We start from the raw sequence: 15,631 nt of genomic DNA on the forward strand, positions 1-15,631 counted from the left end.
ATATTGGTACAAAAAGATGAATACTAAATATGTGGTGTTCATAGTGTGTATTAGGTATATATTCAAAGTTAATGCATAACCACAAAAAAAAACTTTAGAGAATAACGTAAGAACATTGTGTACATTTGTAATGATTTCTCGTATATGAAGTCCTTGTAATGTATTAGTATTTCAGCCACTAGGTGGCACTGTTGTAAAGAAAAAGGGAACATGTTTTGGTCTGTAACAATTTTGATCATAAAAAAGAAACACAGTAAAAACTGGACAGTAAAATCTCCGCAATAGTACATACAAAAATAAAGTTTTTAAGTAGTTTCTTACAATGAAATAGCTTGAGAAACAGAAAATGTGCCAAAATATTTCAGGATCCAGATAAATGGATTCTGAATTAGTCTTTTGAGTTGTTTATATACTTTATTATCTGGCCCTTAAAACAATGATAATTTTTGGTTAGTTAGACAGGAAGTCAATAGCAGACTTAACCTGTCTCCCTGTGGCCATGTCAATAGCAGTCACTTTAATTTCAGTGTCTCCAAACTGCATGGTGGCTTGTATCTCCCTGCGCTCAAGCACTGCTCCATTTGTGCCTTTGCTGATGGCACCTGTTTCCCCCTCAGGCAGATCCAGTGTTATGGTACCACACTTCCTAACTCCAGCATCTGTAATGTACACTACATCATCACTAGTGCAACAGTAAATATTTATTATAATCTTCCTTTGGCCCACTCTGGCTGGAGTGTAGCTCCGCCTGACCACCTCTCCCAAGGCCACTGACTGGTCAGTAGAAACAAAGCGATCCAGGATGTCTGTGCACCACTGCCGGCCATCTTTTATGAGAAGTTTCTCATGTGGATGACGACCCTCAATAAAGCGGTTTAGGACACCAACACCATATGTTAAAGGGCAGCGGCGGACTCGGACCACTGTGGGGTCTAAGCCAAACAGCACTGCCCCCTTAAGGATGGTAAGACCCACATCCTGAGGGATAATGATGCGGCAGCGATGGCCCAGTGCATTCTGGACTGCACGCTGGAGCATTGGAGACTCAGCAAAGCCACCCACCAAGAACAGAAAGCGCACATTTTTAACTTCCTCCTTCTCCATCAGGTCCTCTATTACAGAAGAGGAAAATAAAAGAATTTACTAAGCTGTTTTTAAGGGTTTTTTCCCGAACTGTGTGAGTAGAGATGTTATACCTTACCAATGTGTTTGATGAGCTTGCTGATGGTGGGCTGGAAAAGCTCATTTGTAGCCTCTGCTGTAAGCCTTAGCATCCCTTGAGAAGACCATTTTACTATGCTCATACTGAAATACATAAAAAAAATGGATAATTTTCCACCAGAAAGTAAAAGTGCACATTTTGATAAGCTCTGTTATCCTCGTCAGTAGAGAATCTCATGTTCATTCTTCTGTGTTTCAAAACAATGGCAATCATTTTCCATTACCAGATCATATCATATATATATTATATTTCATATATAATTACTCTTTAATTCTTAGTTCTATATTGTCTTTTGTAGCTCTGTGTCTTTATTTAGTACCATGGTCCTGGAAGAACAATTTTACTTTTACTTTTTTCAGTTTTTCCTCCTACTATAACCTTGACCAGTTTGAACAGCCATACTTGCTCTTGCGTAGTGCTGTCTCCACGCTTTGGCCACAGTGTCTCTTGTAGAAGTCAATGAAGGAAAAGGGCAGTGAGATATTGAGTGCACTTGTTCTGCTTGGGGCTGCTGTGCGTTTGCGGGCCTCAAAGGCGATGGTCAGGTCCACCCAGGCAGCCGGACGTTTGGCTTTAAATGTTTCAACAAAGTCTGTGCTGAATATCTTACACAGCATGGCCTCAAAAGCAAGGTCTACGCCTACCGCACCATGGGGACCTCCTGAAAAACAGAATGTAGTCTCTTGAGTGCTCACTGCACTGTGTATCAGTAAAAATTGTAAAGTAAAAAAAAAGTGGAGTGGGAAGGGAAGGGAAGGGATGGGATGGGATGGGATGGGAAAGGAAAGGAGAGAAAAGGAAAAAGGAAAGGAAAGGAAAAGTCTGTACTAAGAAAAGAATAAAAACCTGTATTAAAAGTGAGGTTGTTGGATCGATAAACAGTCAAGCAACAAGAAAATGTGAAAAGCTTTCAGGAATTCTTCAATCGAAGGCAAATTAAGCTCTTGTAAGGCAATGGAAAATTATTTCAGTGGGGAAATATTTGTGGTTATGCTTCTGGCTATTTATTTTCCTTCTGATGGTGCATGGATACCACAAAACTTTAAGGAAGGTTTAAGTAAGGAGAAAGAGTGTTTTACTGATTACTGTAGACTGCCTTTTGTCAGTGCAGAGAATTTACATATTTTTACTATCGTAATAAGTTTGAGATTAGATCAAAAAATAATAAGGAACAGCTATATCAACAAATCAGAAGTACTGCATTTAAAACGTTCAGATACTAGATTCTGTATCATTTCTAAAACTCTGTATAGTAGTATAGTATAACATCCCATCAGACACATTTAACTGGCTGCATCTTCCACTTCTGCACTCACCTGATGCTTTGTACAACTCCTTCAGTGTTCCTTGAGGCTGTTCAATCTGATGTACTGTAAGATCCACCGTCCCGCCTCCACAGTCTGCCACTATGTACTTATCACCTACAATAACACACACAAGTTTGCAAGGGGTCATTCCTCTGTGGTAAAGCACGAAGCTTTATTGAGCATAGAAATTGCGTTTAGGGCAAATTTAAACATGTCTGTAAAAGGGCTTCAATGTTAGTTACTCTAGAGAAAGCTCTGGTGGGGGGGAGTATAAAGAGTGTGAAAAGGAAATAGCCTGAGGGCATAAAGCATGGAAAGAAGAGAGGGAGCATGCTTCCTCTTATTTATTTAAATGTATCTAAATCCTTTCTTTGAAGTTTCTCTGAATTTCAAATTAGCTCACTCACTCACTCACTCTCACTCACTTTCTACCGCTTATCCGAACTACCTCGGGTCACGGGGAGCCTGTGCCTATCTCAGGCGTCATCGGGCATCAAGGCAGGATACACCCTGGACGGAGTGCCAAACCATCACAGGGCACACACACACTCTCATTCACTCACACAATCACACACTACGGACACTTATCCAGAGATGCCAATCAACCTACCATGCATGTCTTTGGACCGGGGGAAGAAACCCAGAGGAAACCCCTGAGACACGGGGAGAACATGCAAACTCCAAAAACACAAGGCAGAGGTGGGAATCGAACCCCCAACCCTGGAGGTGTGAGGCAAACGTGCTAACCACTAAGCCACTTTTCCCACCCACACCCCTCTTACTACAGTAGAAAAAGTATCACCCAGCGCCCCAGCCAAAGTGATCACTAACATCAGCAATATATATTTTTTGGGTTTTATATGAGTAGTTAGCACATATTCTATATTTCTCTCTGTGTGTTCTCTCTCTCTGTTCTGCTCTCTTGCATGCTCGTTCCTCCTCTCTCTTGGCAGGAAACATCTGGACCCTGAAGAACTGATTATTTTGACCTGGACCTCCCGAGCTTGCCTGGCAAGGAATAGCATGCTTTAAAATACACCCCCCCCCCCCCACACACACACACACAAAGCACCTCCATACAGTCTATGAAGCCACAGCCAGAAATAACATACGCATGATTACCAGCACATTCGAATATAGGTTTGGAATTACAGCAGAAAAATATGTAATTGTAGAGGTCCAAAACAAGAGGCATTGCTTCTCTGTCCTACAGATTAAATTGTACTAAACTTTAGGTAAAGGAAATAAGAAAAACGTTAGTGGCTTTTTGTATAATAGACTGATATGGTGTACCACAAGGATACCGTGCCTTTCTCAGGAAATGAAAAGCCATGTGTGTTTGTGTATGGGTTTTGTTTGGCTGGTATTATATGTTGAAATAGTTACGGTTGAGAAGTCTGATTTGTGTTTGTTGTATCAATATCAAACAGTTCTGCTCATTCACTAATAAGCCAATCCATTCCATCTATAAATGCAGCTTGCCTTATTGAACTGCTGCAAATTTCTTTCACAACATATCCATCTTTAAGGCTGTGCTTGCAGATGTGGACACGTGAGTACCTCATTCACTTAATGACATTTTTATAATTATGTCGTCATTGATTAATGTGTAGAAACATCACATGATAACATTACACCTGTTTGTCTGAGTTTTACTTCTCATAAAGGTGATTACAGAAAAAAAAATTACAGTAAAAGATATATAAAGGGCTACCATTTTATTTAACACTGAATTTTCAAAAAATAGTATAACATCTGTATTTATGTTCAGTTACTGCTTTATCTTTATTAGTGGATACAGTTCCAATCTTGGAATACATCCTGTCTCAGGGCACCATACACACACTCACACCTAGGAGTAATTGATGTTGCAATTCACTTGGAAGGTGAGACTGGAGAAAACTAGAGCACTCAGAGAAAACCCACACAAACATGTGAAACTCAAACACAGATAGTATCAAGCTAAATCCTGGAGCTGTGAGATGAAAAGTATCTGCTGCACCGCATCCTACAACCAATAACGTGGCCTATCCTTCATATGATTTTTTAAGAAAAAATCAACAACTTTTCATTCTCAACCTAAATATATTGTGTTATGTTTCTTACCCGTCTGCATCTCAGACCAGAATTCCCCAGTTCCACTCTCCACGAGGAACGTTCGGCTGTGTCTGGCCCTGCGAAGCTGTTCACGTGCTGTAAAACACAAACATAGATTTCACTCTGTAATCTGTGAACCGTTGTTACTAATCAGCAGCACATGGCCTTCATTAGCAAAAACCACTTTACAACAAGAAGAAAGGCATGGGGGGTTGGAGTGGAGGTTCAAAACAATAACAACACCCACATTTTTCATGAACATGAGTTTTTTCTTTAACACATACTGTTCTCGATGTTTCACAACTATGTGCTTTTGTGTAGCGTATGAGGTGCAGCAAAAGTTACAGTACATCTTAAAAATAACCTACTGAAGGAGGAACGATCTCTGATTCTCTTTCTGGCTGAAGTGCCTGTATTCCAGGGGGAATGTTTTAATTGTTGTTGTAAAACACAGCGTTTCCTCACTTATCACTCATATCAACTGTGACCCTTCATTTCAGCCAGTGCATTAAAGTTGCATTTGATTCAGCTGTACAATGCAAGCACTTTTATGGCTTGCATGATGCAGTTGACAGCCATGGAAGTAATTTGCAGGAATCACAAAAAAAAAGTATACATTTACAACTTATAGAAACTTATACCCTTAAAAAGAGCGCGTTGCAGAGATGCTTTATAGTTTCTATCAAAAGATAGGTCAGCGTCCAAGAATATCAAACTAAACCCAGTCAGAGAGGAATTAGCATGATTAGGAAGAGCAACAAAATTATTATGTCAAGTATTTGCTGATAGTGCTTTTAAAGTGCTTAGTAAAGACCGTGACTCAGCTGTTCAGACATTAGGCGTAACTTTATTCCATCATTTGGTGCCAGGACAGAAAACAGATTTAACAAACACTACTGTATATGGATAAAAGCGTATGGACACCTGACTAATCACAATCATGTGCTTGATGAGCATCACATTCCATATTTAGTCACCTCCACTCTTCTAGGAAGGGTTTCCACTGGAGTGTGGCTCAGTGCTCATTCAGCTACAAGCGCAGGTCAGGAATTGACGCTTGGTTTTGGGCCTCTAAGCTTCAGTGAAGCGAGATTGTAATACTACAGTATACAGAGACATTTTTTGTGTAAATGAATACAATCAAGTCCTTACAAATTCTTTGTATGTTTCAGGATTTCAGAACTGGGGTGCTTTTAGTTCAGCACTGAACTTTAATCATGGTCTGGAAACCATTCACAGTATGGAACAACATTAAAGAAGAAATGAAAGATGAGAAAAGAAAAGAAAACTAAAAATTACATTTGGAAAGTAATGACTTCCAATCCTGGCTGACATCATTGCAGCCAAAATTTAATTCAGATTTGTCAGTTTCCCTATACAAGGTCAGCCTGAGTACGTAATATGAGAATCTGAGTGTGTCTACGTTTGTATTACGGTAATCAATAATGAGAATCATTCTACATCTTGGTATACATGTGTGCAATCAAACTGAGTGGCATGCTTTCATCAAGTACATGTTTCTACACAGTTGCTAAACCTTTTATGCGATTGTGCTTGGCATAGTCAGTGATGGGCAGCTCCAGAGAAGCTCTTTTCAAACTTGAGAGAGAAAGAGATGGAAGAAAGGAGAGAAGAAGCAGTAGGGTATACACAAACCTGGAACAATTTCAATGTCAACTGGGACTGAGAGACCAGGGAGTCGTTATTCAAACACTGGATTTTACAGAAAAAAAACAAAGGGGCAGGGGTTTGAAGGAAAGGGCGGGTATAGAGAGTAAATGTGAAATGTTTGACTGAACAGACTAAAAGAGGCTGAGATCATGGTCCAACAGCACCTTGTTCCAATTATGTGTGGTGTGTGTGTGTGCGTATATGTGTGTGTGTGTGTATAAAGGGGGGGTTGTGGTGCTAAAAGTTTTTGCCTGTATACTATGAGTTTGTATATTTTTATGCAAGGGAGAAAGCTGAAAAAACTAATAGCTTGTTTAGAAATGGCTGCTGTAAACAATAGGGGGTCTTATTGTTTTATGATAGATGCTGTGGGTGTTTTATTTGAGGGACACCAGATTTTAAAGGGAGAATGACAGTCCTGGCCCCCAGATTGTCCCTCTTACTCTCTTAATATAAACCACATGCTGTTTTGCCATACCCCTCTGACTGAACCACCCCCAAGCGCTTTATTTGATCCTACATTTACCCTGACACACACCACAGAAGAACACAATATTTTCCCTAATAGACCACAACCCCACCAAGGGATGAAAGCCCATCTTGATTTCCCAAACCCCGGAGATGTTTTGCATCCCATGTTAATGCAGCAGCGTGATCTGCTTTGTTGTGCTGGAGCTTTGCCTGTAGTGTTCTTTGTACGATCATGATTATCATTGAATGAAACATTTAAAAAAGGAGAAATGTTAAGAGGTCCAATACCTTGCCTAAAACTAGAGTCAAGGGGGCGGGACCCATCCACATCCAAGCCATTTGTCATTGGTCTCTGGCTGAGGTCAATGACCTGGTGGAGGCGGAGCTTTCTACAATAGATTGAAGCGGCTTCAGGTTCAAGAGCAATGAGTAGCTGCTCAACAGAGTCTCTAGCCACAAGGCCGGCCTATAGAAAAAGAACAAAAAGAGATTGAAGAATAGATGTAGAAATTGAAATACAAGCCTTAGTATCTAAAGCCTTAGCTACACAAGCACAATGAAAAGCTGTTAAGAATAAGCCACAATAATGTATTAAGTGATTTGTTTTTCTGTTTTTCTCCATCCGTCTCTCCCCTTTCTCCCTCTCTATCTCTCTGTCTTTCTCATGTTGGCCGGGGCAGGTGTGGTTTCCTGTATTTGTGCACCCTTCTCATGTATTGTTCAAACTGAGAGCCACCACCAGGAGGAAACTACGCCCCTCTCGAACCCTCAGAACCGAGGAGAGCAGAAAGGCAGTGCGGGTCATTGAGGCTGTCTCAACACACTCCTATTCGTGCATGCATTCCTTTTTTTATACACACAAAACTAAAGACTAGACTCTCTGTGGTTAACGTCATCTGTATGTGTGCGCATGTGTGTGTCAGACAGAGTAAGAAACAAGCAGAAAGGCATGTCAGTGAGTTTGAGTGTTCCTGGCATTGATGAATGCCCTGTGGTTATACACAGATATTCTGAGTTCCAGTGGATTACCAGGTAAGCAGCCTCTCTCATGAACTGCTTGGCTGGTTGTCTCCACACAGCAGGAACAGTGATGACCCATCGCACTTCATCACTTTCCAGTACAGATGAACACTGGTCCTTCACCTCCTACACACACCACACACAAACACAGGCAGGTGTAGGTTAACTTTAATATATTGTTCTGCTTTAGAGAAAGCTACAAAAACAAACAACTAATGATACAAGGATACAAAGGTTTTCAAAAGTAATATACAGTCAGGTAAATAAAAATATTTGACTGAAATAACATCAATCAGACATTTCTTGTAGCCATCATCTACTAGTGCTGACATTGACTAGAAGAAAGTTTTCCACACTCCTCAATGCAGGTTTTTTTAACAGCTGTGTGATGTTTGAGTGGTTTCTTGCATGCACAGTCAATTTCAAATCACCCGACAGAATCTCAATAGGTTTTAGATCTGGGCTTTGACATTTCTGAATTCTCAGTTTTTTACTTTTCAGCGAGTATTTTGTGGATTTACTGGTATATTTTTGTCATGTTGCAAGGTCCAGTTCTTCTTCAGCTTCAATTTTTTGACAGATGGTCTCTCATGTTCCTCAAGCACCTTCTGACACAATGTAGAATTCATAGTGGATTCCACAAACCATAACACTTCCACCTCCATGTTTCACAATTAATATGAGGTTCTTTTGCTGAAATGGTTTGGTTTATTCCAAACATGCCCTCTGTTATGGTAATATGTTATATGTAAATAATAAAATTTAGACTCATCTGCCCAAAGCACATTATTCCAGAAGTCCTGGCCTTTGTCTCTGTGTTTTCGCAAACTTTAGTCTTGCCTTCATGTTTTTCTGAGACACACCTCCCATGGTAATTAAAGTTTTGCAGTCTCTTTCTTATTGTAGATTCATGCACTTTGACATCAACTGTAGCAAGAGCTTGCTGTAGGTCCCATGATGATATTTTAGAGTTTTTGGAGACTTCTTTAAGCATCTTGGGGTGAATTTGCTTGGATGTCCTGACCCAGCCATGTTGGCAGTTGTTTTAAATGTTCTCCACTTGCAAATGATTTTCAAACAGTGGAATGGCTCATTACAACTTCTTTTGAGATCTTTTTAGATCCCTTAACAGACTCAACATCAACAAACAATAATAAGCATCGACAATCTTCTTTCTGAAGACCCCTTTGGATCTCACCATGGTGATACCTCTCACTTCGACAGTTAAGAGCAATCCAAGCTAAATGTCTGAGGTTTAAATAATGCAAGACTCCTTAAAGTGCTATGTAACAATGTTTAAATAATTTGCACCTGATGTGATACACCTTTAGGTGATATTAACCATTTTCAAAACAAATAAATGTGGGGTGTCCATATTTTTTCCTTACAAGAAATTAGATTATTTATTTTTTTTAAATATTACAGATCATTTAAAAAAGACCTGTCTTTGGTTTTATTTGTTTAGTTATAATCACATAAATCTTCCAATATTGTAAAAATTAAGATAAAATGCCCATATGTTTAACTATTTATCAAAAAATAAATAAAACACAGGTTTTCATAGGGTATCCTAATTTTTTCACATGACCATATAAGCATTCACAGCCTGAAAGCCTAGATTTGTAAAAATGCTAAATAGATCTATGTCTTATCCCAAATATTGTATGAAAAGGTAAGTCTTTGGATCTTTGAGGAAGGACTAGAGAAGAACGAGCTATATATTTGTATATACGTATAATTTCAGGGACCTGTGCAGGGATAATCTTTTAGTTATTATAATCTCGATTTTGTAATTTCATATTTACCTCAAACAGTCTACACTGCTCCATATGATAAAGAAGTCTACCTTACATTAATGGAAATCTGGATCACATTAAGCAGCACATATGCTAAACTGATAACAAATCGATCTGATCAGATTTGATACTTAAATTTATTCAAAGGGTCCAGAACGTAAGAGGAGAATGGATAAGATAAGATAAAACAACACAGTGTTTACTGTGTTTACACCATCTTAACTCTCACAACCACTTCTAGCCTTTCTTTAATATTCTTTTTACATGCATTAATTCCCACTCTGAGCATTTTAGTGCAGGTACTGAATGAATGATAATTGTCTGAGACTATACAGTATATGTCTGGCATGTGTGAGATGTGGGAAACTAGCACTTTCCTTATCCTTTGCATTTAAAAAAAAAAAAAAAAAAAAAAAAACTTTGACACTTTTTCATTGTAACTTTGAACAAATGTTTTAAACTTGTGGTATCTTAAGTATGTAACCTAGTGAACCAGCACTAATGTATTCAGTGTTAGAGATTTAAGCACTTATGTACGTCGCTCTGGATAAGGGCGTCTGCCAAATGCTGTAAATGTAAATGTAAATGGATGTGACAATGGCAGGTTTTGGTGTGAAACTGATTGAAAGAAACACTGGTTTTATGCTTTACCTTTAAGGCATGCTCCCGGAAGAATCTTAAAGCATGTGCAAAAACCTCAATAGCCCGAACTCTTCTTCCACTCACTGACTCCAACTCTGTCACCATGGTGAGGTCCTACAAAACAGGACAAAATTCTGCAAAATGTTTTTAACTTCACATTCCTTATTCAGACACTCTTTTATATAAACTTTATTTTATTTTCATAATGCTAACCAAAGCACAGACATCCTTTTTTTTTTACATAATTTTATGTAATTCCATCACAAATATCGACCAGATATTATGTTTATTTGTTGAATGCCTGCTTTCTTACACTAGTGCTATGGATCTTCATTTTGAATTTATCAAAGTAGAGCCAGTGTCTAGCTTCCTCAGGATCCAAGTCATGATAGCTGTCTCGTGCTGCAAAGCCAAAACTGTGGAAGCGCAGTTCAGGGGTCAGCAGCAAACATGTCGGGCTCTTCTGATTGGCCACACCTGGATCGCCACCCTCCCATCGCCTGTGGAGATTGGAAGGATGATGCTGTTAAGACATAGAATAAGCATTTGGTAGAGATTGTGCCTAACCAGGATGCGAGATACCAGTCTTGTCTCTGGTTCTGATTTAATACATGATTTTTCAGTGGAGTGCTGGTTGAAACTTAGTAGTGCCAGAAATCCTGGTGTGATCAGTTACCTCATCATATGGATGACCTCTGGGTCCTCTGTGAAACTGAAGGCATAGCCACTGGAGGTGGTGCCAAAATCAATAGCCACCACTACAGAAAATGGACGTGCTACACGTGGCCTCAGCTCAGTCCTCTGCAAAGAGGGATGGAGATACCATTTAAAAAGGTTTAGTAATGGAAGGAACAGGATAAAACATTTAACCAAAAAAATTTGGTCTATGTCCAGTGAGAAAGAGAAAACAGGAGCCTCTCCATCCTTTGCCGTAACCTTTTTTCAAGACGTTGTGGTTATCAGATCTGCAGCTCTGCCTGGCTCTGCCTGGTACTGATATAAACAGCCTCCTTTCTATCTCACCTTTCATTCCTCTTTCTGACCCTTTTAAAAACTACATTTAAGAAAAACTGCACATTCCAGACTTGGTTTCATATTACAAGGAGTGTGTCATGGCTGAATATCTTCTTAATGTTTCCTGAAGGTAGACTCTGGATTAAAGTGTCTTAGAGTCTACCACAGTGTGTATGAAGAATGTAGGATTAAGCCTCATACAGTCCTAGAAACATATAAAAGCATAATTGCAGACATTGCAAATGCAGCTTCTTGCTTTACTGTTCCTGGGCTTTAAAGCAGTAGTGGTCTGCACTATTATGGTTAACAACAAAAATGTGGATGTGGCACATGATCTGAGATTAGTATGTGGCATCATACCGGAGAGGGTGAGGGAGTGAGAGGAGCGATACTGCAGTCATTCCTGGAGGTAGAGGGGGAGCTGCTTGGAGATGTAGACCTGCAACTGTCCTCATCTTTAGGAGAAGAGACAGAATGATTAATGTTCAAAACCCAGATTATTTTAATTTACCTTTAGAGCTGATGACCTTTAGGTAGGATATTCAAATTATACACAAAGTGTCTAGGTCCCTTTCAAGGTCCTTTTGATTCCCATTTTGTCACATACCTCAGAGTGATGGTCCTGTCTCTATTACTTTGTATTAAGACAGTTCAGCATTGGTATTTGGTAATAAAGTAATAATAAGAATTTCAATTAATAGCTATAAGCAAACAAAATTCCACGTGTAATGCTTACATGTGCTTCTAAACCATAAATAATATATGACTATTATTTATATAACATTTCAAACCATAGAGAAAGTTTGATGTTCAAATTAGCTATGTAAGAGATCTTGCTAGATTATTTTTCTTCTTCTGATTACATTTGTCTTGCTCATGAAGTTTGTTTCACCCTTATTTACATTGTCATTCACCACACAAGCATGAAAGTGCCTCTGAAATAAAAAGCCTCTGCCGCTTAAAAGCTAGTATGTTTCTAGGTGTATCACAATTTATGAAAATATTTCTAGTGTATAAAGGCTTTTCACATATTCATATCGGCAAACCAGGACTTCTCTCTCATTTCCTTCTAAACGTTTTAAAAGGCTGAATCTGTTTTCAGATAAGTGCTGATGAGATTACCTGAGGTTTCCAATGATACGTGAATTAACTTGAAAGGCTGCATCACCTTATGCCTTCATTATAATGACTTACAAATCACTCTATCTTAAAAAACTACTATATACAGTATGTTCCCACAAATGCATACATGTCCAAACCGGCACACACACAAGATGAATAACTCACTCATGAGAATGACAGGAATGTTATCACACGGAAACACACACATATCACAGAGGGGATGTTAAATAAGGATATGCCACACCTATGTGAACCACAGTACTACTACCAGAATCTGTTCTATTTACAAATTATATTTCATTAGAATCTCTTTACAATCATTGAATACTATGTACACCATACTTTAATAATATTAGTCAACTTCAAAGTTAAAAATCGAGTGTTACTGAGGGATGCAAGCATTAATATTGTGTTAGGTCGGTATTAAATGAAATACATGGTCTCCAAATCTTTAAAATATGAGCCGAATGATGACAAAAAAAATTCTCAGCCTTACATATTATTGGTATATTTTAATAGGTATAAAATGAGTAATATTTTGTACTATAGGAGGATCAGGAATGCTAATGGTAAATGTAAACTCTGACTTGTGCAAAAACAAATAAAACATCTACAGCCTGCGACTTGAGAATGCTTTCATAATTTCCATTAGCAAAAAATGGAATTTAAATTGTACCAATCACTTTATTAGGAACATGTCCTCCCTTGTTCATTCATATAACTATCCAATCAGCCAATCATGTGGACGCATCACAATGCATAAAATCACACAGATACAGATCAAAAGCTTCAGTTAATGTTCACATTAAACAACAGAAAGAGGAAAAGTTGTGATCGTTTCTATGGTCATTTTGAACATGGCATGGATGTTGGTGGAAGACAGGCTGGTTTAAGGGATTTTATCCCATCTCCTGGGATATTTACATGAAGCAGCCATGAAAGTGAAAAAAAAAATCCAGTGACTAACAGTTCTGTCAGGACCACTTTGTCACGAAGGAAATTTATTAGATGATATGCATACAGTTAGTGTTGGCGGTATGGTTCTGTTCTGGGCAAGAATCCACGCACCCGTCCGGGCGCATGCATGGACAGAGCGGGGATAGCAGCAACTAGAAAATAGAATATACCTCCCGTTTAACAGAACCACTAAGCATGCATAGTATTGATATGCTCGCTTATGCGTTTTTGGAAAGTAATAAATGAATGGATAGATAGATAATTAAATAATGAGAGAAAGGGAGAGAGGGAGAAAAATATGTGGAGATTTATGACGTAAACTGGTACAGCGAACACGGGTTCCGGCATGGTGGAGTCGGGGTTTTAGGAGGGAGTTTAGATCGCGGCAGCAGCGAAGCGCTAGAACAGCTCTATGAATGGGAATTTAAATGGTCGGGTATTATGGATGTCATAACTGGATTGGTGCACGTCGTGGACAGCTGATTTAACAGCTGATGCACGCTTGACGACGTGGCCTGCCAGAACTAACGCGATGCTTGATTTCTGAATATGGAAACACTTTGTTCTTGAGAGAGGGCCGAAGAAATTGACCAGACTGTATTCAACCTTTAGGAACATTACAATAATAAAGCAACCAGTCTCTACACTTGTGGTGAGTAGAAAAGCATCCCAGAATGCACAACACACTGAACATTGAGGCTGATGGGCAACAAGAGCAGAAGACCATGTAATACAAATTATACCTGGAACCTGGAGACTGTTAGTGGTGGGCTGCAGTTCTGCCATCATGGAGGAGACAGGGCTATCACAGCCTGAGTAGGGCAGAAATATTATCAATAGATCAGTAGAATCAATAGTATATTGACTGTATTTAACAATTCATATATTAGTTTATATCTATTGAACAGCAAAACTAAACAAAGAACTATTTTATTTCTACTCCAGCATGTTCTTATCTGCTTAGTTCCTGGATTCTTATGGTACCTGTTTATATCCTTTCTTTATGGTTTAGAGAGAGAGAGAGAGAGAGAGAGAGAGAGAGAGAGAGAGAGAGAGAGAGAGAGAGAGAGAGAGAGAGAGAGACCCTTTAACTTTGTTTGTATATTTTACTGTCGAGGTGAAACTCACAGCCACTTTTCTCCACCATTAACACCAGCTGCCTCTATGTCCACCCTCACAGGCACGATACTATTTTTTTTTTATTTGTTTATTTTGCTGTTTAGGTGTTAGTACAAAGTTTTGTGCAGCCCTGTAACAATAGTGTATAGCATTTTCATGTTTTAAGTACTCTATTATTTTTACTGAATTGTCCCTCCAAGTGGGGCTTTCCCAAAATCCAGACAGTTTGGAGTGGCATCACTCCAGAGCAAGGGAAAAGCTATTAACAATGTCCTCCAAAACCTTCAAAAGATACTAAATTTAGCCTAGCTCACAGGACATAAATAATATGAGCTATTGGTGGAAGTGCTACACCTTAGTGTCTCTCAATTCTACTACTATCTTTTATATTCCCATTCTTCTCTACAACAAACCAAAAACAAGAAGAAACAATAGACACTAAATCAAGCATAGGATGCCCATCTTTGAGCCTCCATTAAAACATTATATGGGACATGGAAACACTAATATACAAAATCAACACAAAATTACAGTAGACACATTGGAATTGTGTGTACTGTAATTGCAGTTGGCCCAGAACATTCTAGTGTTGTTCTAACACACCTGATCAACTCACACACAACTCTTGCAGGGGTTTAGTGTATTGTATAGAGAGAGTAACAGTTTCTCTTCTGGAACTCAGCACATGCTTTAGAGAATTGAAGTGCATGGTTACTATAAGACCAGTCATGCAAAACACATTACTGTTCTATACAAAAGCTAGTTTCTGCAAGAAAATATATCAACTCACCCCTTCGATTGATGAACCAGTTCTCTGATCTTTGTGCCCAATCACTCGATCTGTTTAAATCCACAGCTAGAGAAAATGCTTTGTGATGCTTCTGATTCTCTTTATTGATGAAATGTTCAGATAGAGAAATCAAGAAATCAGAAAAAATAAAGGCACAATTAGACTGTGCTCAAAGTTCGATCTGGTGGACAATATCCAAACACTTTTTAGTCTACAGCCCAGAGAAGAGATTTCCCTTTCACTCCCTCGCAGTGTGTTGCCTCCTGTGTCTGTATCCAGGCACTCAATCCCTCAACTGCACTGGAATGTCAGAGAGGAAAGGGTGATAGAGAGAGAGCCACACATACACATAAGTTTTAGTTGGCTCTGGAGGGTCTCATAGTGCAGAAGAGAGGGGAGGGGG

At 39.0% G+C, this 15,631-nt stretch overlaps 1 protein-coding gene across 1 annotated transcript; it reads right to left on the reverse strand.

Annotated features, from left to right (window-relative positions):
* Positions 1-32: 32 nt before the first annotated feature.
* On the reverse strand, positions 33-15,631 carry hspa12b (heat shock protein 12B). Its single transcript, XM_027142774.2, has 13 exons — positions 15,229-15,631; positions 14,063-14,131; positions 11,601-11,695; positions 10,903-11,027; positions 10,540-10,726; positions 10,236-10,340; positions 7,798-7,914; positions 7,057-7,234; positions 4,636-4,722; positions 2,539-2,643; positions 1,625-1,883; positions 1,202-1,305; positions 33-1,112 (listed from the first exon to the last, which is right to left on the reverse strand). The coding sequence occupies exons 2-13, from the start codon at positions 14,106-14,108 to the stop codon at positions 451-453; spliced, it is 2,070 nt and encodes a 689-aa protein (XP_026998575.1). The 5' UTR covers positions 14,109-14,131; positions 15,229-15,631; the 3' UTR covers positions 33-450.

The sequence above is a fragment of the Tachysurus fulvidraco genome, chromosome 1 (assembly GCF_022655615.1).
Source record: "Tachysurus fulvidraco isolate hzauxx_2018 chromosome 1, HZAU_PFXX_2.0, whole genome shotgun sequence".
Lineage (NCBI taxonomy): Eukaryota > Metazoa > Chordata > Actinopteri > Siluriformes > Bagridae > Tachysurus > Tachysurus fulvidraco.